Source organism: Chiroxiphia lanceolata, chromosome 4 (assembly GCF_009829145.1).
Source record: "Chiroxiphia lanceolata isolate bChiLan1 chromosome 4, bChiLan1.pri, whole genome shotgun sequence".
In the NCBI taxonomy this organism is placed as follows: Eukaryota; Metazoa; Chordata; class Aves; order Passeriformes; family Pipridae; genus Chiroxiphia; species Chiroxiphia lanceolata.
Window position 1 is genome coordinate 41057484 of NC_045640.1, and position 25642 is coordinate 41083125.

General features: G+C 39.1%; 1 protein-coding gene across 1 annotated transcript in view; it reads right to left on the reverse strand.

The window, feature by feature from the left end:
• Positions 1-23629, reverse strand: part of CPE (carboxypeptidase E) — a 57079-nt gene extending 33450 nt beyond the window's left edge. Inside the window, exon 1 of the mRNA XM_032685743.1 lies at positions 23335-23629. Coding sequence (XP_032541634.1) covers positions 23335-23614 — 280 coding nt within the window. The 5' untranslated portion in view covers positions 23615-23629. The remainder of the gene's footprint in view (positions 1-23334) is intronic.
• Positions 23630-25642: the final 2013 nt, after the last annotated feature.

Sequence of the window (25642 nt, forward strand, 5' to 3'; positions counted from 1 at the left end):
CAGAGTTATTATAAAAGCAAGTAAATACTGGCAGAGAAAAAAATACATAACACTACTTATTACATTGTATTTTTTCCTGAGCATATTGCTACTATGGTTCCAATAAAAAAAATAAATTTAAGAGTATTATAACATTCTTGAAAGTCTTGTCAGCTGTACTGCAGAGCTCTTTCTTCATGGATTTTTCACTACAGAAATATCCTAACAGATGTAATTTCAGTATCGCATTAATGTGCATGAGAGAAAGCAGGATGATGTGTGATGTTCAGTTGCTATTTGCTTATCACTGGGCTTTACAGATACATGTTTCTATTTAAAAGAAGGAAGGAAATGTGCTATCTTATGCTTTTATTTAAGGATTGCTGAATTGGGATTACACTCACATAAATCCACCTACAAAGGAAAATACAATTTTTATGAAAACAATGTCACACCTAGTGAATATAATACTTTTCAGGTAAATTAAACAAAACTAGGGAAGAGACTGCAATTTCATTATGCCCTCCATGTGTAGGTTCATTTAAATCCCATGAACAGTCTAAATCTCAACATAAAAGAGTGAAAGACAGCTATTTTTTTATTCGGTTAAGTGAAGAAGCCAAAGAAGCTGCCAAGGTCTACATGGAAATTTGGTATTCTCCTCCTGTCAGATTTTGCTCTAAAGCACCCTTCTATGTTTATCTGTTTATTTTTAAATAACTAACTCCTGAAAGCCTTTGTCCCTCATCTGATGAACCTTCCAGTAAATTTTTCTTTATCACTTTGACCTCTATAACAATTCCTTGCACTGAGCTACTCGATACTCATATGTCAGTTGACGTAGGTTTCTCATTGCCATCTTCTTTTGCTTCTTCTTTTATTTATAATCTGCAAAACATCTTCCAGTTCTACAGAAGCACCCTGTCTTGGGGATAAAAAGGGAGACACAAGAGCATGAAAGAGATGTCTGCACTGCCTTTCACAGCTCAGCTCCAGACCTGAACCAAGGTTTCAGGATGCTGCCGGCTGAACCAGGAATGGCCACGCTGCTTAAAGGGGCACACTCAAAGTGTGACACTATAGAGTGCCTGAATTAGCTGTCATGCCCCAGAGGAACCTAAGAAAGGCAACAATCACAAACAGGTGAAATTCTGCAGCTTGACAACATAGTACCATCAGCAGAAAAAAGCAGATTTGTTCTTCACAGTCGTTCACTGTGGCTTATATGGATTGAAATACTCTTCTCTCACAGAGTCTGTAGGCCTTTTCCCTCAACTCTATTTCTCTTACAAAGTGGAAATCCTATCTAGAACTAGACAAAGTTTCTTTTTCCCACAAGTGAATGAGTTAGGAGACTGGAAGCATCCTGGAGAGCCAGCATTCAAGCAACTGTCAAAGGCAATGGTCCACGCCAAAACAATTTCATTTTTAAAGTGAATCTGGCTGTTAAATTTATCAATAAGAGAGTAAATGCTGATATTCAAATGTATTGTGACAGTTTGTAATCACACCTTTGCTAATACGAAAATCAGAATGTTATGGTTCCTCTTTGAGCCTGCAAACTCAAAAAGCACTTCTAGCTTTCGTGAAGGGCTGGAAACATTAATTCATCAAAAAAATAACATTCTACAGAATCTAAAATGTTTTAGCCAATCTGAGATCTGACAAAACAGTGTCAAACCTCGTTACTCCAAATCCTGTGCCAAATTGTCTACAAACTGAAGACAGATTATTGTCTGAAGTAATCACATTACAATTCAATACCACACTTAAAGACGTTTCTGATAGTGAGCAGAAAAGTAGCCTGAAATAAGTTTAAAGAGTTGCCATAAAGATCACCATACTGGTTCACAACAGTGATTTATTTATTTGTGTATTTATTCTAACTTCAATACCCACTTTTTAATAAAAGGAGGGCCCAGATGTCTGAAAGTGCAAAACCTCAACACTTCAAATGTATAAGCACATATGAAAGAAGTATGTGTTAAGACCTAGATAAGTAACATTTTCCACTGTTTTTCCATTTCTTTTTTCCATTACATGTGGTGCTAGCTGTACTATTTCATACAGGAAGACAATTTTGCTCTTAGAAAGTTTTCTCTGCTGGACTTTTTTTATGATTTAGTTTGGTGGGTTTACTCTTGCAGTTCTGTGGTATGGGATTCCTCTATCACTCCTAGATTTGACTGCAACTAGTTACAAAGGAATAACAGACAAAAAGATATGGACAGACAAATGTGTGTGGCAGCAAACCACAGAAGAAGCCACTACTGTTCTAACGAGCACCACGTAACATAGATGTGCATCCCACAAATAATTCACACTGAAGATACTCTACCTTCAGTGACACTGTACATTTCAGAGGTCTAAAGAGACATGACAGATTCCATTCAGAGCACATTTTCTGCTAGATGTACTTTTCTCTGTCCAATATAGGAAACTGAGATTTTACTTTGGCATCAATATTCTATGCCTGGGGATACTGAATCTGCCAGATTTTGCTGGCACAAATTCCTAATGCTATTTTTTTCTTACACAAACCTTGATGTAGGTAATTTCAAAGAATTGTTCTGGAAGCAGAGTCCTGGGTTGCAGACCAAGCTAAACTCCATTTCTTCTTAAATTCAAATCTCTCTATTGAATCTATATACTGCAAAAATTAACCACAAAGCAATGAAACAAGGCAAACCATCCTATCAAGGTTTACATAGCAGCTATAAATCCTACTTTACATCACAGTGTACACAAACTTCATTTCATACCATATGGGCTTGAAGAGGGTATAGAAAAATAAGCTTTTTTTCCTTTAAAAATTGTAAGGCAATGGTACTGTATGGTACTTTCATCAACCTATGTCTCATATATAAGGTGTTGCATTAAGACAAAGTGTGTTTCTTCCAAGAACTTTCAAGTACTCATCTTCATTCAGAAACACTTGTGCATTTTTAATTTATCTTAATATTTAAAGAATGTTAGAAGAGAGAGAGGCATATTTAAACTATGATAGAAGATAAGTAAAGAACGCAGTTTTAAAAAATGAAGAAAACACTTAATACATGCTAAGATTTTCATCTGGAAATCACCGTGGAAATAAAAATGCTGCTGTGCTTCTGTAGCACTTACATGTCCTTCATTTTGAGGAACAGGAGGCCAGGATTTTCTGAGGTTAAAATACAATACAGAAGGTAATCCCTTTCCACCGAGTCAAAATATTTCAAAAGTTATTGTGGACTTAAGGGTGAGTTAAGAGCTAAGCTGCCATAAGAGGTCAATTAATAAAGGCAATTATAGAGAAGAATAAGAGACCAGTATAAGCTACCCTAGGCAGACAGTAGGATGAAATATGAAATAATATCCCACGTAAGCCTCTGAAAGGAACAAGCTCAGTTCTGCTGCAAGGCTTGTAAGTGAACAAAGGCAGTCTCACAATATCAGAGTGGCTGGAAAACAGCACTTTGAAATTCAGTCACTTGCCCAGAAGGCTCTTCCATGATTCAAAGTGATGTTTTGGAGGGCAGCAAAGAAATACTCCTAAGAAATAGGAAGTCCACTAAAGTAAAGGGTGAGTGAGGAGGAAGCTTCACTGTGGGACCTAAGAAGAGAGAGAACAACAGGGAGAAAGTGTAAACCTGGCAGCCTGAGCTCAAGCAATGCCTTTTTCTGAGGTACCAGATGCTGAGCCACACAGCCCTCAAACAAGCAGTGCCTCAGCACTGCATGTTCCTGGAGATGGGACACAGACCAGTTCACTCCAAGTGCCACGCTCAGGCTCAGAGACAGGCAGCACTGGGCCACCAAGTTAATGTTTCTATGACCTTGCTATAAGCTAACAACCAGCTTTCATCATCATTCACCCTGTGAGCTCACACCACCTGGAGCATCCTGCTGTTTTCGGATCATCTAAAACTGCAAAAGGTTATCATGCTGGTAATAAGGACAAAAAGGGGAGGAGGGGGAAGTCTTCATTGGTTTCTCATGCCACAGACCTAACAAGATCAACTGGCGCTGGCCTAAGAACAAGCAGAGAGGGAACACTTCTGGGGATTTGTTCATATTTGCTTTCATAATTTAACTTTCTAACTTGAATGTTACTACATTTTTTCCTGGTTTTTTTTATATGATTATTTTTTTATTTCATGTCTTTACCTTCTTGTCATAAACCATCTCCTCACTACTAAGTTTGCACAGTTTATTACTTTCTCTCTGATGAGAGACACTGAATAGTAGTTTCCATCCATAACCTCACCACTGCTTAATCTTAATCTTTGCACTTTGCTTTCTACACATCCACCCTGAAAAATATTCCATGTGGCATAGTAATAGCATCTATTCACTGGAGACATGCTGGACACCCAAGGCAGCAGCAGCTATGTGCCCTGGGTTACTGCCAAACTAATATATTTGCATTTATACTCTTCATGGCCTTGACAAGCAGAACAATAAAATCAGTGTTTGGCCTCACAGAGAACCATAACGTTGGGATTGTTTTATTCAAGCACTAGGAACTCCTGGAACATTATTTGCATTGGAACAGGGATGGGACATGCATTGTCCTACTTTTTGTGTCAAAAGGTGAACTTATTCTTGCTGCTGCCTCTACATGCTTAGTGCTTTAAAACTTAGTGCTCCCTCTGAGCCATTTTTTAACCTTCCTCTCTTACATTTTTCCATTATATCCATCATAACAGTATTCTTACCTCTGGAAAATATCTTGCAACCAATTTCTACTTTCACTTAAGTAGCAGTGCAGTGCATAACTGTTCCTACAAAAGTCAGTTCATTTTTTCCACTGCTGTGTTGACCTTAATATCCAAGAACAATGCATTCATCTTTGTGGTATGTAAAATAAACTTGAATTGAGTAAAAAGTATCCTTAACAGTGATGTTTTACTCCATGATAAATTACATTTCAATTACAGATCATTCTCAAAAGTAAAATCAATATAAAAATCATATACACTTCATTTCACTTTTACTAGAATTATGAAGAGTTTTGCCCAGTTCTTTCTCTTCTGATCATTCTAAAAATGGTAACGCTTCATAATTAACTAAAAACACTTCTTAATTCATTGTTTGCATTCCACTTATCAGTGAAATATAATTCCAGAGTCTATATACAAACACTGCTTATGATTCCTGGTTCCTGAGGAAATCTCACAGAGACACAGGTCTGAAACCATAATCATGACATTATGACAACTTTATGAGTTGACATGTCAAACGCAGTTCAGTACTTGCATGGGAAAAACAAAAAGGTCAGGAATTTCCCTCCAGAGTCATGATTAAAAAAAAATAACATAATAACAATGTAAAGAAGGAAGGAACAGAGAAAAAACTTCAAAATTATAATTAAGTTTTATATGAGTTTCCAAAGTTTTCCTTGACGAAAGAAAACATGTAATAAATCATAATAGTTATCTTCAATTTTACTACTTTAATAAATTATATTTATTTTCATTATTAGGGAAATGTAAAAAAAAAAAAAATCCATTTTAGGAAGTTCAATAACACAGTCACATCAAAAAGAACAAGAACATTGAACATCATCTTTGTGATACCAGCTAGAGACATTATTTCACACAAAAATATCAAGGAAAACCTAGTAACAATGTCATCATCATTACAAAGGAACACATTTCAACAAAGAATATTTCTTTCCTTGCCTATTTGCACAGAATACCTGGATAGTATAATACCTCCAGTCCCATTGGGAATGAATGTCTCCCACTGTTGAAGATCGTCTCTTTTGGAGGGTGTCAACCTCCAGATTATTAGGAAATATAATAAATTACTATCTGACCCTGATAAAAATTCTGTGACATCTCCTTAATGAATGAGTTGTTTATCCCAGTCTCCTCTTCAGATTTCAATTTCAACAACCACACTGCACAAGAAAATCTTTTAAATGGAGGTGTGAAAGCAGCATGGACAAGTTTAACCTACCAAAGTGGGTGGCAACAGTGATGAAGATGCAGGTTTAAGCACAGGCTAGCAGTACAAATAAACACTGAAAAATCCCCTCAGAAAAAGCTCTATTAAAGGAGAGGAAAACCTGTGGTAACATATTTTTATCAACATCACTGGATTCAGTGACTTGACTGAACAAAGTAAAAGAATATTTTTTGGTACAACTGCACTTTTAGTTATCTAGTGGACACCCTACGAAGGGTTGCGTTTGTGCATCTCTCTTCAATAAATTTGTCCTCCATACATATAATTACCAGTATATCAATAATTTAAAAAAATGAAATTGTCCTTGAATGTCTTCTTAACTCTTGAGCAATTTTAGAGACTGTTTGAACCTTGGTAAATAGGCTTGCCATGATTCCTCAGAGTAAACATAACTGAACAGACTCACAATGGACAAATCTTTTTAACTAGCATCAAAACACTTCTTTCTCTTTTAATATAGCCAACAGAAAATCCTTCCTAGAATAGCAGGCACTCAGTAAACATTTTCTGCTACCACACTATAATTGTTCACATAGCAACACACTAACACTCTTGGGAGAATTCTGTTTCTTTTTATCTACAGACTTTTCACAGACTTTAACATTAGCTGGATTCTTTTATGTCTTTTCTCTATTTGCAGAGAACTAAATAAAACAGTTATTCAAGATGCACCATATCCCTCTAACCTATCTGCTCTTACCCCCTCAATACATGAGAAAGTTTTAGAAAGTTACCTTTGGTATTTTTGTTCCCATTCTCTAAGACCACTTCCTTTTTAAAGTTATTTATGTTTTTTCCCTTTGAAATTACTGAATTGTAGACAAAGCAAGCTCTTGACTTGAACATAGTTTAGGCTCAGTAGATCTTTAAGGCTTTTGAGCCCAATGTGAACATTTGAAACACTGTTTGATGGGGTATCTTTCATCTGGCCACCTACCAATGGTATTCTGATTTGCCTGATCCTCTGGTGAGACAGGCCCACTGTGTCCACAGTGTTACAGATACTGACTTCACTCTTGTAAGTCAAGCAAGCAAGCTGACCTGAGAAAACTTCCCCAAGTGCACTTTGAATTTTACAGAGTTGATGGAGAGTTCAAAAGACCTTTTTTTTCTAATATATAATAATGCTTGAAATTTTGAAAGATGGGTTAACATATGCCAGGAAATTACCTCAAAATCCTCAGTAAACAACTGGTGAATTTTGACACATCATGTGAGACTTGAATTCCAACTATACCTTCATGCTTCAAACTGATTCATAATTGGGTAATTTTATTCATTTTTATTAAAACTTATTTAATCAGTCTATATTAGGAGGGAAAAAAAAAGTCTTTGTTCAAGGTGAAACTTTGCCACTGGAGAATTACAACCATTCCAGGAAAGGCTACTCCACAGCATCCTGACTGAACCAGGAAATCAAGGAATGCAACTACAAGGCAGAAGACTTGTGATTTTTGACATTTCATAAGTCCAAAACATTTTCTGGTTTTTTTTTTAAACTCACAAGACTGTCATGTTTTTTAGATGGATATTTTTCCCCTTTTCCTCTTCTGGTAATTTTTCAGGGAGCAATACCCAAAGGAATAAAAAAAAAAATGCATTTTTGTTTTCCAAAGCTTGAAAATAACAAGCAGTTTGGAAAGAGTTTCCAAACTCTTTTTGTTGTTTGATTTTGGTGTTTGGTCTTCAGTTGTTGGGGTTTTTTTAATCCCCCCAAGAGCTTAGCAAAAAAGACCGGTTTTTGAAGCAGCCTGAAATTTTAATTGTTACTAGGAATAGCCAAACAAATAGGAAATAAAATCAATCAGAATATCAATTTTGTGCACACTGAAGATCATGAAAGCTTTGCTAATTAACATCAGGAAAGGCAAAATATCTCAACTGAGCTGTGTAAATAACTAGAAAGAGGGGAAGAGCATGGGCTTCACATATTGTATCTGTTGTTAACCTTTTCCTGTGTGCACTGTTCACAATATAAAACAACTTACAACACAAGATCAGGTACAATTGTGCGTTAATTTGTGTCTGTAAATTATCATCAGATCTTATGAGATTCATTTGCTTATTGAATGGAAGAATTAACAAAATCTCAAAACCATTGGTGCTATGCTTCTTTTCACATTTTCATACCATTGTTTTACGAAAAAGTAACTGCAGCATGCATATGAAGGGCTGGAAAGTTTACCACTTATCTACTTTTTAATGTGGACTCCTATCTAAGATAAGGACTAGAGTCTTTACAGACTTTTAAATTTACTGTCTCTTATTGAATATTCAAGGAGCTTTAAAGATCAGCTCAGCAATTACCCCACAAATCAGTGTACCTTCATTTCCACATTGATAAGCTTCTGCTACAGCTACCAAGAAACAGATCCTCTACAACCAGTTGTTGAGGAGATATTTGATTTTTCCTTTCTAAGGGGACCTTTTGGAAGATTTCTGATATAAAAGGTACAGATACACTTGAATATGTACATACAACCACATAATTTTAATTTATGGTTAGTTGTATTATTATTAACAGCTTATGAAGACGCAGATAGACAACTTTTGTATCTCACTTTTATAGTACTTAATAGTTTAAGCGATATGTTAAACTCTGTGTCCCTTGATGTCACTGGCAAAGCTTCAACTGACTTCATTGCGTGCAGAACTGAAACCCATATAGATTTTCATGCTATTTAATTTTGACTGCTTTCCTGGAAGATGTATTAATCATTGTAATCCAGTTAATGGGAAAGCTGGAAGAAATAACTCTTGACATACGTTTCTTGAAATGCACTTAGTGCATGTCCAATAAACTGTTTCAAAAATTAAACAACGGCTACCCAACTTGCCAACTAAACACAAAGAGAAATTATGCTGCATTAATTTCAATGTATTTTTAAACAACAAAGAGTAACACAAGGGTAACCAAAGGGAAAGTAGTAGAAAAGCAGAGTGACTGTATTGAAATAAACCTATCCCTCACCTAAAGCAATCACAGGGAAGAGTTTGATCCACACTCCTGTTGACTCTGCACACGAAAATCTCAATAACTAAATCAGCATTTTTCTGTAAAAGTATTAATGGTGAAATTATCACAATATTTTGTTTGCTTCTTCCACTCCTAGATACTAGGTCAGACCCTGTACACTTACTGTCTCTTACAATCCCATGATGTTTTGCTCAGAGGTTTTTATTTAGACACAAACTACAACGACAGACTTCAGTTTATCAGAGATTGCAGCAATCATCTCACTGTCAGCTGAACCACTGATGTAATTGTGTATTCCTTTTATGTATCTAAATGTAAATGTGATTTCTCTCTCTGTTCAAAGCTTTGAAAGGGACATTTAATGACAGAGCTAAAAACGGCAGAGGCGGATCCCTGTCTGTGGTTTCTCCCTGGCATTTTTAATGTACATTTCCTTTTACAGCCACAGCTGCTTCAATTTTCCTGAGATTTTGCTGGAGAATCTCCTACAGAAAGGATTTCTGCTCTAAACCACAATGTTATAAACAAATTGCTAACTACTGTGCCATGGTCTTGTACATTACAGCTACAGCTTCCTTCTAGACAGTACAATCTTGATACACCCCATAATCCAGCCTTAAGGCTGGAGAAACCTGGAAGTCTACAAAATTTGCAGCAAAGCCACATTTTCTTTAGTCTTCTCTGTTTCCTCTCCTCTATTTCAGCTTTGCTGTATTTTGAGAGGCTGCTTTTAAAAGACAACTGCAGTGATTAAAAAAAAAAAAAGTCAAGAGGATAGGAGTAGTAGCTAAAAGAAAGGAGGAAGAAAAAGAGAAAGAGAAAAACATTTTAAATGAATCCTTGTATCAAAAAATGTATGCCATTCACAGCTTTCCAGTGTGCAACAACTCTAAATATATCCCACCAATAGGGTAAGGTCCATCTAACTCAATGTCCATACATTTACTTTTAATGGAAATAATCTGGGAAGTGCCCCCAGATGACAGGCAGAGGCAATATATAAATTTTAAATTGTGCAACTCTGAATGATGATTTGTCCTTTGCAAAATGCAGCTCTCATCGTAACTCGGACTAGTAGCATAATTCTCACTGTCCTGCCCCACACCAATCTACTTTACAATGGAGAAAAGAATTTAAAGCAATTTAAAGCTGATACCAAGTGAATAAGAAACTTATAGAGACACCACATTCTGTGCTAGCAGAGTGGATGAGTATGAGCAGAAGAAAATGCCACTAAGTCATGAGAGAGGACACTAAAGAATCCTTTTTCTGGTTTAGATCATCCTAATCTTTCCAGTTCCTAGGAAAGAGAAAATGAAAAACATACTGGACTGCACTAACCAATACCTCCAGTTTCTGTGGTGTTTGGCCAACACAGATATCAAAGAATTCCCTCTCACAGGTTGTGGCAAGCTGTACAAGCCCTACCGCGCTCCAGGGCTCCAGAGGGTAAACTGTGGTTCAGGTAGAACAAATATCCTGTGCAACTTCAAGGAGGAAGTCAGAGGTATAGATGGTCACTAAATCTTTGTCAAGTCTTCAGAACAATAACTGAACACTCCAGAGTGACTTCATGTTGTGATTTCACTAGGACTACAGCAGTAGCTCTGGAATGCTATCCAAAGGTGCAATTTATCTGGGACAAATCTTAGGAAGCATAAATCTAAAACCAGCTCTGTCTGTATTTCAACAAAGCATTTTTTGAGCCTTTTATTGATTCTTTGTACAGGACACATTTCACCTTCTCATAATTCAGCTGTTTCTAACTACAAGTTTCTGAAATTGTCCCCATCACATGGAATCATATTTGAGTAATCCACTAAATAAAGAAAATGTATTGTTAAGATACATCTATTGTATCTACTGGAGCTACTGTGGTGGTATTACGAGAAGGTGTCATTAGGCATTTACAGTCAGTCGGTTGTTTCAAAAGCACATTTCCATATCATCAGTTTTCAGGGCTACCAGATCACAAAACTTATGATACATTCATCTACGTTCATTCCACTTCACATTAATAGCAAATTTAAAGAATTGTGTTGGACGCTCCAGACAAAAAAGCCTAGTTGCAGCTATTTCAATTTCACACAGTCAAGACACCAGTTTGCACCTCAGGATAATGTTATGTAGTACAACCAGTATTTCAGATGCTATTGTTTCTCCATTCTATCATCTTTCCTCACACTGAAATAATCTGCGAATAGTTTAATCAGCTGCAGTAGACTCATTTAAATGCTATAGAAACGCAGCAAAAATGGAAGTAGCATTCTATTCTTGGAAATGAATGGAATGGAGAAAAAAAAAAAGTTAATTCCCAGACTATAAATATTGGTATGTCAAATGTCAGTATCTGGAGAACTGGAAACAAACCAAATAATGCAAAGGAATGAAGAAGCATCTGGCCAAAATCTGTGACTTCAGAAATTAAGTTTTTAAGCACAAATAATAAAACAGAAAACCAACAATTATGGCTATGCCTACATTGCTAAGGGCACCAAGGGCATCCCCGCACACCAAGCAGTGTAGGTGGCTCACACCTTGGCTCCTCAGGGCTAGTCCCTCACAGTCATCCCCCACAGTAGGAGTAGGCTACTATGGGCCCCACAGTGTGTCTTTAATTACTTGTGGGTTTATCTGGTTCAAAGGGCCTGCAATTATGCAAGGGTAGGGTCACAGCCTCTCAGGCTGATTTTAATACTTTCACACACTGAGAAAGTGTGTGGCATACCCTGGATGTGTTGTGAGAGTAGGTAAATGTATGCCAGACATGATGAGGTAACACTGGAAGGCAGCTCAGGGATAACAGCAGCAAGAAGCCCTGCAGTAGTACTGTCTGTGTCACTGTGAGGTGGGTCTTTGGGTGAATTATGCCCAAAACTGCACCCAAGCTTTGTGAGAACTGAATGACAGTGTTTTAAAAAATAAAAAAACCCCACACCAGAACAAACAAACAAACCAACTCCAGGGACTGAACTGACTTGCAAACAAGGAACTGGGTGTTGGAAGTGGGCTGGGAAGATAAGTTATTTGGCTTTCTTCATGTGCCCTATATTCATTCTGACAGAGTTAAAACAGAACTAAGCTGTAAAAACATCAAGTATCAAACATAATCATTCTAAAGCTATTTGAAGGAGCTAGGACATCCACAGCTATGTATTTCTTGGGTCTTGCACTTGAAGCAAAATTATATGAAGAATTTATTTTGGCACCATAGTCAGAGTTCCAGAATAAAAGCTTAAAACAAAGATTTGTGGAACAGACCACAAGTCCTTGTTTCATTTTATTATCATACTACACTGAACACATCAATATCCAATGAATATCTGAGGACAAGTGTTACGTAGCTGCAGAACACCATTATAAAAACTTTTCATCAGTAATTTCAGGACATCGGTAAGCTGAGAACATAAAAATGCTTCCATTCCTATGCTTTCAAGACCTAACTTCAAATTTGGTCTAGTGTTTTCTCTCCAGCCACTTTCCCTGTGATGCTCAGCCCACAGAAAGACCTCCACACTGGAACTCATAAGTTCAGACAGGAACATTTTATGGCTATTATTTGGTCACTTTTTAACCAGCCATCTCTGCAGGGAAAAAGCCTTGAGAACAATTAAGTATCATGATAATATTTATCAAAGAACAAAGTAGTGAAAATTTATAAGCCTCTGAGGAATGTCAGTACTGTCATATAAGCTTCTTTGGAAGATAACTCCTACTCCAGAGTGGTATTAAGGAAAGCAGATGAAGACTCACAGCTATAAATAGATCAAACATAAGGTTTATCTCAGTCTCTACAAACTATCTTTCTTCTCAAATACTTTGCTAAAAAATTCATTTTCAAAGGCATATAGTCAAACTAAAAGAAAATATTTCTTCTTGAAATCATGGACTCTGAAGTAAGCTAAATGGACTCTTGTTTAGTTAGACCCTATTTTGTTCATTTAACTCTAAAACATACTTTTCCTTAATACACAACATGATGCACAATATGATCTCACGCTTATTCAAGGTGGTGGAGCTGTAGCTCCCAAGCAGCTTCGTAAAGTGAAAAGGCTTATTTTTGCAAAAAGGTGGCTGCCTTCACATACACACCTGAAGAAACATGGAAAAGCGCATATTTGTCCAGTGAATATTTTAAATGCGTGCTGACTGAGTATAAAACAAACCCCTGAAATTTCTCGTACTCCTTCCCAAAGCCCCACTTCATCTCTGTATGTGCTGTGACTTTTCAGAATATTTTTATGCACAAAACAGCTTTTCAAAGTCCTCCTAACTCTTGTAACTTATCTTACAAACACAAATCAACCCATGCTGGCCAAATCTTTCTTTAACAGAACTGCACCTTTAAATACCACTAATGCCAGATGGTCTCTGCATATAAAGCAGCATGAGACAACATATTAATGCTACTCAAACAAGCAACTTGTGCTAGCAGCAGACCAATGAAATCAGTCTCAGGCTGCTAATCCTCTCTGTCTCCATGGCAACATCTATTTCAGACAATTCTTCAATTTTCAAGTCAGATGAGCTTCTTGGCCCCTAAACTTCTCTATTCAGGGGATCTTCTGTTGGCAGGTACTTTTTCACTTTGTATTGGCTACTGTAATAATACAGATTTTATTTTTATCAACTGCTTCATGGAGTATCAAGGAACAGATGCTACTCTGTTTCTGTTTATTTATAGACTTTTCCACTAAAGATTTTTCCTGTAAGATTTTCACTGAAGGTCTGCACTATTTATTTCAACTATGGATTTGTTCCCCTAACTGTAACATGTGGAAACTTCACAAATGTTGATGTCTCTGTCTCTGACTCTACCTTTCAGCACTGAAGAAAAGGAATTGGTATCTTCTTCATACTTATATGCTATCAAGGCGGATTTTTAAACAAAACAAAAAATTGTCTATCTGCAGCAGGTAAATGGGAGAGAAAATCCTGATGACCCCTCATCACACGTCCATTATGCATAACTAAGTCAGCACAAACATTGGGGCTATTTGCTACTAGGAAAAAACTGACAGGAAGCAGGTAGGAACTAATATGGCAAAGGTTGAGGTCATACTTTCTAGATACCAAAAAACCTACCAGATCATTAGGCTGCTACACTAGTAAGGATATCTTTGCCAAGAAAACAGATCAATAAATCTTGGCCAATCCAATGTCCCCTCTGATCAAACAATTCTTTTCATTCAGCTTTAAGGTAGATCATACCAAAGCATAGGTAGATCATACCAAAGCATAAGTACTCAAAATGGCATCTTTCTTTGGTCATAAATGAGGCAGCTCATACTCCATGGCCACGAGCAGCTCCATACAAAGAATGGTTATCTCAGCTTGCTCCACAGGACTTCATTTGTGAGTAAACAAGGATGTCAGATTTTGCTCATAATCGCTCACAACTACCAGGAAGCAGCTAATTGCTCATGCAGTTATAAATGTCTCGCTTTGGAAAACGAATTCATTAAAAACAAATGTTTACTGCCTTTGAACTGTCAACCACAGGTTTATGATTCAAGATTCTCTCTTACCTGGCCATTGTAGCTACAGAGACACATCTTTAACATATGCCTTTGTACTGGCCCAATCACCTGCTGTTGTGACAGGAAGATGCGGCCGATGTCATTCAGCTGGCACAACACTGGCACACTGCAAGAAACCTCCATTCAAAGGGAAGGGCACTACGGATCAAGACCTCACTTTTAGTCTAGTGTCCTTGTCTCCAGCAGTGCCCCTGAAAGCAGCAAGAGCAGTGACAACTTCAGTGTCAGGGAGCAGCTATGGCACCACGGCACATACAGGTGTTTTTTCATAGTATGGCAGAACTTCTGTTCCAAAATCCCAGCATGTCAAGCTGGGACTTGCTCAGTTTCAGCACTGTTGTTCTGCAGAGCTCCTAACTCACTCCCAATACAATACCAGCTTTCATCCTTATCCTGAGATGATACAAGCCAACCTATGGCAATTCAAAGAGCTCCATTTTCTGTCACACAGTAAATCAAACCCATCTACTCTGCTATTTTATCCTTATCATTTTACCGATAAGGATTTTTTTTCTAACCTTTTAACTACCTAGACCCTTGATGTCTTCATTTAGCTTCAGCATACCAAAATAACCTTTGCATTGAATTCACTAAACTCTGGCTATTGATGTGCAACTTACTTCAAAATGAAATATATGAAGTTTGCACCCTTTACTCCGCTCATTGTAACTCTACAGTCATTTCAATTACCTTACCCAGAAGCTTGAAAGTACACACTGCAGTTTTCAGTTTTGCTTGATTCCACAAAATTTTAAGAGAAATCAGTTACAAATCTTCTTTACAGTTTAATTCCCAATTCAATGGAAGAAAAACAAAACAAAAGCAAGACTCTGTGGTAATACACGCGTGAGACATTTTTTTAAAAAAGAAAATGTAGACCAAAAAAAGCTGTGGTATGATGTTTGTTTGGTTGGTTGGTTTTTTGGGGAGGAACATGAATTAAAATAGGTATGAGGACTTCACAATATAAATTAACCTGCTGAGGAAAGATCAGACAGGGTTAATAAATGGTATGTTTTGCTAAACAAGCACAATAAACCACAACAAGGTACGTTAGATGATGACACATGAAGGCCGGGATTCATCAGGTCTTAACCATAAGCTCTTGCACATGTTCCTAAGTCAGAAGCCTGCCCAATGTTACCTCCTCTTGCAGTCAGTAGGGAAAACAGATGTTTTCACAGGTCACTGTAGCCCAATCTGATAACCAGTAAAAGGGAGACTAAAGCATGAATACGCATGCCCAGTATGTAGGCTTCTACATCACATACCACCTCTGAAAACAAAAATTAGGTGAAATTAAAACAGAACTAATTCAAAACCAGTTTTAATACTAAATTATTGGCTGAATCTAGTAACAACTCCACTGTTACAACCAAAAATTTCTGTTTATTCTGAAATAGAAATACCTGTCTTGTGCTTTTCACCCTCAATGTAATTTAAAGGCTTAAGATATTGATTACTAAATTATAGAATAAAAAACAGTTTCTCCTGAAAAAAAAAAAATTATTTTAATAATGAGGTCACTTTTGAAAAATTACACACCTGCAATTTCCTGGCTTTAACAAAAAGTCTCACAAAATCTTGGGAAATACCATGCTCTACAGACTTCTCACTAACTCTCTTGAGTTCACATTAATGTCTCCATAATAAAAGATCACTTTAAGCCAAGTACAGGACAAAACAGGCTCCCCTTCTGTTTTCTTTGAGAATTGCTAAGGCATTCTGCAGGTGTGGGAGGTGATGATGACTCTTTAAAAGAAGTAAAAGTAATCAACTCTTTCAAAAGGAGTAGGATTGTAAAAAGCAGCCTGGGTCAGATCAACAAACGAATATTCTGCACACTCACACTCATTTTAAGCCTGAAAAATAAAACAACAGCCTTCTGCAGAGTCATGTTTATTCTTAATAATTACAGACCTTTTTACCTCAGCTTGTTTGTCCTTTTTGTTATTCCAGCAAATAAAAGATAAACTTCTGACATGCTAACACACAGCCGCTCAACCCTTTTTTAAGTGATGTAAGAGAAAGGGAAGTCTTTAAATACCTTAGCCCGTGAAGCAATTTAGAGTAGGGTATCTCTAGAAAACACTGCAGACTGCCTAGCACAGCTGCCTAAACACACTTACTGTGAATTTCCATTGACTTCAGTGGTAACACGAACAGCATTAACAACTAGCTGCTAATGTGATGTATAAACGTGTCTACCTCTCTTTGATTTTCACCAGAGTTCTATGAGCACATTTCTCTCTTGGTATTCTACACCTCTGTTTTTAGCTGAACATGAAAACTGAAATAGGACAAAATCAGAACTATTAAGGAAATAATATTTTTTCTCTTAAATAAATAATAAGGAAGAAAAATCTATTTTCAAAAAACTGCATGTTATGAAGTACATTAAAAAAAAAGGAAGGTATTCAAGGCTCTTAACAATAAAGCATGCCTTTAAAAAACCCAGTCAGCATGCACAGAAAGCCATCTTCCTGCCAGCAAATCTTACAGCCCTCCCAAGACCTGTGTAACCTACACAGTCTGCAAAGGACACTGAACACCTCACTCTGAATGCAGGTAGCATTAAAATCATCCTGCCAGAGATGACCCCAGGCCAAATCCTGGCTGGGTGACTCCAGGGGGATACCCCAAGTGGCAGTAAAGCCCATAAGGGATTTTTCTGGAAAGGTAATTACAGCTTCTCAGTCTTCTGTAGAATGCACAAGGTACAGCCAGCCCCAGATCTGCATTCCCAGCAGGCATCACTGGTGGTGTTTGATGAGAAAGCCAGAACATCCTCACAAGCTCTGAAAGAAAATCTGTTCCCTGATGCACAAAGGAAAGAAAAAGTCCAAATGCAGAAGGCTACATGACTAATAGGTTTAAGCATGTTTTACTCTGCATTTTATTTTATCCATTCCTAGAGACAGCAGCAGCTGCCCTACTCCCACTCGCAATTTGGTGCTGCAGGTGCTCTTATTACCAGGCTGCCCAGACAGCAGCTCAGCTTTAAAGAGGATTGCAAACCTAAGCCAGAAGAAAAGCAAAACTACAGCTGACAGAAAATGGTCAGCACAGCATCTCCTCTACTCCTGATACAAAGTGTTCTGCTTATATCCACTCATTTACAGCCCCTACCTTTATGGAGTGCAGCTGGATGAGTGTGAACTCAGTGCACATGCATTTACCAGCAACCAGCCCTCTACCCTTCAACATCTCCCTTCAGAAAGGGAATGCTAAACGAGAGGCCCTCGATAAACACTGGTGTTTGCTTAAAACTCAAGCATGCAAAAATTAGGGTTGCTCTCTAATACCTGGATTTAATAACAAGCTCTTCCCATATGCAATTTGTATTAATGCTCTGCAAATACAGGAGATATGAATAGAGCCAATCAAAGAGCTCACACGATTTTTACGTGCAGATTCAGAGCGTAAGGAAAAGCACTTTTAGAAAATCAAGTGCAATTAACTGTAGGTAATAAAATTAGAACAGCTGTATCTGATCACATCACCATGAGCAAGAGACGAGCTCTATACTTTCTGACATCACCACTGATACAATGCCCTGCCATCAAACCCAGCACTGCACTTACCCATCTGAAGCAGGACAGCCCATAAGACCCACAGGCAATATCCAGCAGTCTCCCCACTCTAAGACTACCACGCCCACAATGGGCTGAAATCATGGCAGCCTGCTACGTGTTTTCTCCTTCTTACTGCTGTTTTTTCTCTTTTGAAAAAAAACAGCACTTGCTCATGGTTTTCTGAAATGGCTGCAGTCTTTTAAATTACAGTAATTTAAAAAATATTTTAAAATAGGTTTTGTGCAACAGTGACATAAAGACATTATGAGAAATTATTCTTCTCCCTTTATTTTGTCAGCTTTATGTATCACAGTTTCTTACCACCAACACTAGCTCACACAGCTGGTGCCACAGCTGAATAAGGGATCACTTCATCGACAGAATAAAAACCAGCCATAGTTTCCGCATTAGAGGACAAATCTTGGATTTCCCCACTTATCAATACAGAGCCATGATTTTCCCTTCTGTTTTAGTCACCCTTTAATTATGTTTTTGCAGGAGGAAACACTGCAGGGCTGGGGTGTGAAAAACTGAGAGCCTCACATCTGGTGATTTGGGGGGGGGGCGGCGGGGGGGCTAGTACAGCAGCTATAATATGGGAAGCCAAGCAGCTTATTTAGGCTCTGTGCCAGCACTGACCCACCCAGCTCATTTCCTCATCTTGCCAAGTGGGGTCTTTGATAAAGTGATGGGTCCAAGGATTAATGTAGCTGAGTTACACCTCATAAAATCAACTGCAGTCTCACCCACAAGGCCCTGAAAATGCTCCAAGTCACAAATGCACTGCTCAACTCACGCTCAGTGTGCTCCTGCCTCACAGGTTCACAATGCTTTGTTGTTCGAAACTGCAAAATCCAAGGTATGCAATTTTCTAGAAGATCAGTTGTCTCACTCAACTACAAATAAACCTTTTCCTTCTATCTGAAGTATTATTAAAGATGCTTGTGGGGAAAAGAATGAACGATAAAATCATTAACGCTAGAAAAGCATTCAATATTTTGTTTACAAAAATGTCATTATTCTGATATTTTCAGGATTTCTGTTTCCTGTTCTCTGGCATGAACACTTTGATGAAAATGTCACAAATTTGCAGGTCATTTTTTGTCACAAAATCTATATGTTCATCCAATTTACGCAAAACTAATTTTCAGGGCCTGTATCTGTTACACATGTAACCACCCAATTAATAAGCCTTGCTTTGAGGATTTCTTCGCAAAACTAAACACTGAAAAATAAACACTATTAAAATATTAGTAGTTTATATTTTTTAAAAAGTAGGAGGCCATAGAAATATTTACCTGCAATTTTTTATGTAAATGCAAAAAAAAAAAAAAAACAAAAAAAAAAACATTCAATCTAGGAATCTTGAAAGTGTCAAAATATTTCACTTTCACATTGAAAGTGAAGTGGTAATGGAGAGGACTGATCTTCCACCTCCAAAATCAATAGTACAAATGAGCCAGAAGTGGCAGCATGCCTAGACAAGTGGCTGAACATAAACGGTGGACAAACTGCTTTTGGTATTCATCAGTTCTAAATACATTTCATTGCTATTAAAGAATACAAACATACTCAAAATGAGCTTAATTATGGTAACAAACAAAAAGCCTTAGAGATCAGCATCCATAGGTGTTTGTTCAACAGAACATCAGATATCCAGAGCAAGAGTAGTCCATATCCTCCTGCACCTAAACTAAAGGCAAAATATTGCTTAGTTTGTCCTAGAAAAAAAAAAAAAAAATCTGTGTTTTACCATCAATTGTCCTCTGCTATCCCTTGGTGCACCATCAAGTTTCAACAACCCCTTTCTCCTCATTTTATCTGACCTTCCTGTCCACCACCTTCTGTCAACTTGACCAATTTTTGGCAAGCACAGGGACAAAACCATATTTTCTCATGCAATCAAAGTTACTCCTAAACATTTTGATTGCTTCCAGTCTAGGTTTATGCAACACTTTCTATAAGTAACCACTGACACAGACTCATTCATCTTCCTCCCCCTTAAGGATTCTCCTCACTGACTCAAAGTGAGGCTATCTGCATGGAACACCTGCCTCAATATAAAACTTTAATAAAGTTCAAATATCTTCATTTCTGGGTTGTTCAGGTTTTCCTTATTCAAGGGCTTTTTTTCCATCAGTGATTGCAGGCTCTAATCTCCCATACAGGTGCAGTATCAGCCTAAAGAAATTTCTGCCACAAAAAGCAACAAAACAAACAAAAACAGAAAAAAACCCTTTAAAAGACAACGACCAAATAACGAGCAAACAAAAACAAACAACAACCCAAAACACAAAATGCACAAAATTGCAGAATAGTAGCCCAAACTCTGGTTGGTATGAACCACAATTGAAGCAGAGGTGTTCAAGTTTGCAGAGAAGGCAGCACATTCTCTAAGTATTTAATGTAGCATCAGAAACTTTAGGCAGTCTCACGCTTCTGGTATTTATCATGTCCCCAGGAAGAACTCAGTAAAGGCTGAAGGCTCATCTTGCATCTTCCAGGTGACTAATCAGGGTTTCCAAGATTTGTGAAGACACTTTGTATGATTAAGCAAGAAACCAGAATGGCTCATATGGAATCATTCTGACTTCCAGTGCAGGACTAGGACCTAAAAAAAATCCTCATAATGTATATTTACTCCATGAAAAAAGGAGGCCCTTACAATTTGTTCCCGTGTCTTCATTCATTGAGGATTTTTTCCAGTTGCTTTGGAGGTCTAAAGCACATTTCTAAAATTTTTCTATTTCTCTCATGCATTTTTTTCAAATGTTGCACATATATTACACATTAACTTTCAAAAATAGCTGATACTCTAAAATTAAAGTTGATTTATATGCTTGCATACTATCAAATACATTCTCAAAGTGCTGCATGGCCATGTGTGATTCTGCAGTGGTTGCATGTATGTGCAGTATTTGATTTACTCAGTACAAAGACTCTTTAGTCAGTACAAAGAGTCTTTACTGATGCTCTGCGGACACTTTCCTGATCTATTTTGTCATCAGCTTGCTTGCTAAGTGAACACAAACGTTTTTGTTTCACAGTTGTTCACTAGATGATTCAGGTATCATCCCTGTGTACTCACCAGGCTTCTAGAAGCATGAGCTCTCTACAGACTATAAATCTATGAACCACAGCATATATTTGGTTCATACTTCCCTGTATTTTAAAAATAAACCCAATGACACTCAGGACATCTTGCAGGAATAGATTATGCTCAGAAATTACAAATTTTGGCCTGTCAGGGGAAAAAAAAAAAAGAAGTATATGTGTGTATGTATTTGTGTCTGTGAATTTCTCTATCATTTATTAACAATAATAGATGATGACAAACTAGATTCTGATCCTGCAAGCTTTGTCTCACCAAATATCCTTACTCCATTTGTTGCCCTGGGAATTAAGTAGGATGCTCAGAGTGAGCAAGGTTCCCCCCTCAGGTATGAGCAGAATCAGCCTCATATTTCCTGCCAAGGCTGATACAAGGCTCCACTTCTTTTACTGCATAGCTTAAAAAAGCTCACATACGAAAATAAACAGTGTTGCCTTTTACTACACAGTAGAAGAAAGGGCACGTTATTAAGAAGAAAACACCTCTAATGCAACCATTGGCACAATATGTAGGTGCTTAGGCTCTATAACAAAGAAGCGGGAGTGTTATCAATGCCTTCAGAATTCTTTCAAAGGAGCGCAACATAACTACGCATGAGGTCTGGCTTGTTGACCTTCCTGAAAAGACCCCGAGTTTCTCCCATGTGTCACTGCAGAGAGCAGCAGCTCTGCACTTTTTGAGAAACTCTCAGAACCTGATAGAATGAAACTGAGGATTTAAATAAAACAATGAATTTGCTTTGGTTCAAACCCTGGATAATCCCCTCCAAAAACCAGCATTTTCAGCATCCACCACTAAAGATTGCCAGGACTCATCACATTCCCTGACATGTGATCTGGACGTTGCAACATGTGGTATTTTTGTCTAGAGGTCTCCCTTAGTGAGGGACCAAGCATGTTTCAGAAAAGGAATACTGTTGGATTCCCTTTTGCTTAGGCTCAATGACGAACCCTTTCTCACCTCACTGACACCAAGAGGAGAAGTGTGTCTTGGTGAGAGCCATCTCAGACTGGGCAGCGTGCTGTTTCTGTCCCGCTTTCAAGCCCTCCCGGCTTGACACAACAGTCAAAAAATGAGCTGTAGTGACTATCCCCTGATAGTAATCCAAAGCCACAGAAATTACTTGGGTTATCATTGTATCGTGCAAATTACACAGCGGCAATAGAATAATTCTTTGCTTCAGGATCCTCACCCCTGATATCAAGATGGTAACATACCGCAAAGAAATTTTTCAAATTTCACTGCAATTCCAGCATTTTTCACTTCAAGACGATGCTTTGCTACCCTGCCTTCCTCTTCTATCTTCCTTATGTCCAATATTCTCTAACCTTCAAGTTCTATCTGTAGCCCTAACGCTGTAAATAAAACCATTAAGTCCCCTGAGGATGCAAAGCAAGGTTATATTCAGGTCATAAAGTAGAATATTAAACACTAATTGTATTGGCCAAATCCCCGGAGACTCACAGAAGCCACATCCCTCCCTAAAAGTCACATACTTTCAGACCTGTGCTCTAACCCACCGAGGGAAATGTGAGGACGACTGCATGAGGCTTATGGCTGGGCCAAAGGTACTGAGCGGCTTTCACGATTAAGCCTTTTCACATAGAGACATTAGTGATACTATCGATTCTAAAACTGGAAACAATGAACTATGCACACTCGAAGGTGTAAAACAAGTGCACAGCATCAATCGCACTCCCTTTGATAAAAAACGTCCCAAACCTTAAGGACACCCAACCACACATCCCGAGACATCTGCGCCGGTGCCTGCAGTGTGCCGCGGTGGGCGACACGGCCGCTGGGACACACTGGCCGTGCCACGCCGCTCACACGCACAGGCTCCTGCCTCACGGCTTTCCCCGGCGGTGCGGTGCGTGCGGGAAAGGGGCGGCCAGCACCTCCCCTGCCAGAGGATCTGCGCTGGGCGCCTGCTTCCAGTGCCCTCACTCCAGCTGCTGCCGCATCTCCTGACATCTCCCGGGGAATTCAGCACGTTTCTCTCTGCAACGGGGCGCTAAATCCAATGGCAGCGGCATAAAGCCGCTTCGCGCCGGCTGCAGACGATCGCTGACCGCCGGTGCCTCTGCCGCAGCGAGGATTTTAGGGACAGCGCCCGTCCCCGCGGCAGCACCGGGCGGCAGTACCGCCCCGCCGCTACCTGCCGCCAGGTGCGGGCACCGCCGGGGCCGCCCCCCTTACCGGGCTCGTGCTCGCCGGGGCGGTCGGAGATCTCGATGACCAGGAGCTCCCGGCCCTCGGCGCTGCGCCCCACCGTGTAGATCCTGCTGATGGCGGGGCACTGTAGCCACACGGCCACCAGCGCCTCCCGCAGCTCGGCGTAGCGGTGGTACTCGAAGGAGATGCCCTCCTCGGCGCTCAGCCGCCGCCGCCGACTGGCGGCCCCCGCCGCGGGCTCCGCCGCCGCCGCCCGGCAGGCAGCGAGCACCGCGCACAGCGCCAGCACCACCCGCACCGCCATCCCGCCCGCCTGCGGCCGCGCAACTACCGCCAGCCCCGGCAGCAGGGAAGGAGGGAGGGAGCGGGAGGGAGCCTGGGGGAGGAGGGGCGGGGCGGCACCGGCCGCTCCTCCCTCTCCGCGATCCGCGGCGGGAGGTGCGGGCGCGCCCGCGGAGGGGCGGGGGCCGGGGCCGCTAGATGCGGGCGAAAGCTGCTATAGCTGTTTTCATCAACTAGATGCGAAAAAAGCAGTGGGAGAATCCGGGTGCGCGTTTTCCGCACCGCTTCATCATTTTATGCGGTCCTAGCGGGTAAACCCACTGTCACAAACCTAAAGTAACAGAGTGCTCCATGAATGATTCAGACAGTGCCATTGCAGGATAACACGAGTGTATTTGATTGACCTATGCTATAGGTCTATAGTATAACTATAAACAATCATCTGTAAGATTGCTTTGCTCATCATCTGTAAGGCATCTTCACTGCATCACAGAACGGAAAGGATAAAGCTGGACTTACTTTCTGATGCTGACAATCCTTAGAGAGCGCATCCTAGTATGTTCAGTGGGAATGTTCCTGTGAGGAACCATCCACCATATACATAACAACAGTTTCTTCTAGACCACAGATACTACAGGACTTCTGAAGCCATAATTTTTCAACCCGTTTTTATAGGCATAGCTGTTTAGATTATGTTGAAACAACCTGTAAAGGACAAGTGATAAAAGCAAAAGGCTAAATGCTAAAGAGCAACTTCCATATCAGGTTGTTGGGTTTGGGTTTTTAGTTTGGGGCTTTTTTTGGTTTTGTTTTGCTTGTTTGTTTCAGGGTTTTTTTGTTTCGGTTTCTTTGGGGGGAGTTGTTTTTGTTTTTTTAAAGGACACAGACTTGCTGGAAAACTTTGAGAGGTTCAGAATTTTGAAAAGTACACATCCCATTCATCATTCTAGAAATAGACTCTTGTCCTCAATAATTTAATGCATGTTTTATTCTGATTTTTTAATCTAAAGGGGTGAGCCTCTATAACAAACCCTTCTATCACTAATTAATACTGAATCAATTTTCAGGAAGATTCTTTAATAATCCTATGGATATTTTCCTATATTTGCAGTGTTTAGTTGCACCTAAGAAGATAATGGAAATAATCACTTTTAGGAGAACATCTTCATTGATGCTTGGTGATATACCAGCTCGGAAACTGATCCAGCATCTAAAACTCAGACCTGAAAATACAACTACTACACACAAATACTTGATATAACCTATTCTTATCTTCCAGGGCTGTGACTGTCAATCCTGGATTATTTGACATGTTTCTTCCTAACAAGAACCAAAGTTCATCCCACCCAGTCCTCACCATCTTTCAAAGCCAACTGGGTTCAGAAGCTTTTCTGCCCAGTTTAATTCCACGGTTACAAGTAGGCAACCACATGCAACATCACCTTCAGAGCACTTCTTGGAGCCTTCTACTCTCCATTCTTACCGCTAGAAAACTTTGGGAGATGCCTGTCAGATCATGTCACGCTAGCTCAGGGGTTATGACAGTGCAAATTTACTCCAAGTATTTTGCAAGACTTGGATGTATACAGGCTCTCCAGTATGATGTTTTCTCCTACCAAGATCACTGTTCAGATATAGATCACACAAGTGCTATCTCTCTGATTTCTTCCTATAAGCATTAATAGTATTATGAATTTGTTTGTGACTTTACACAGCTTTAGAATTATGTGTTCAGCCCTATCACTGCCCCAAACTGAACTGTTAATAAGGGTAGCTGACCAAGTATTCAAAAGATTCACATTCTTTATCAGTTTTGTTGGCTACATTCATCACAGGCTAAATATTCCTTGTTTTCTTAATCACTTTTCCTTGCATTCAATACACAAAGTAAACAAATCTCCTGATGCTGGGATTTTAAACTCACAATATCATTTTCTGGGATAACTTTCTGATCCAAAAAACCCATTTGTGCATTGTAGCAACTCTCGTTGGCTTCCCTTCAAATTTATTTACCCAAAATACATCACTAAAAGATACAAGGAGGCTCAGA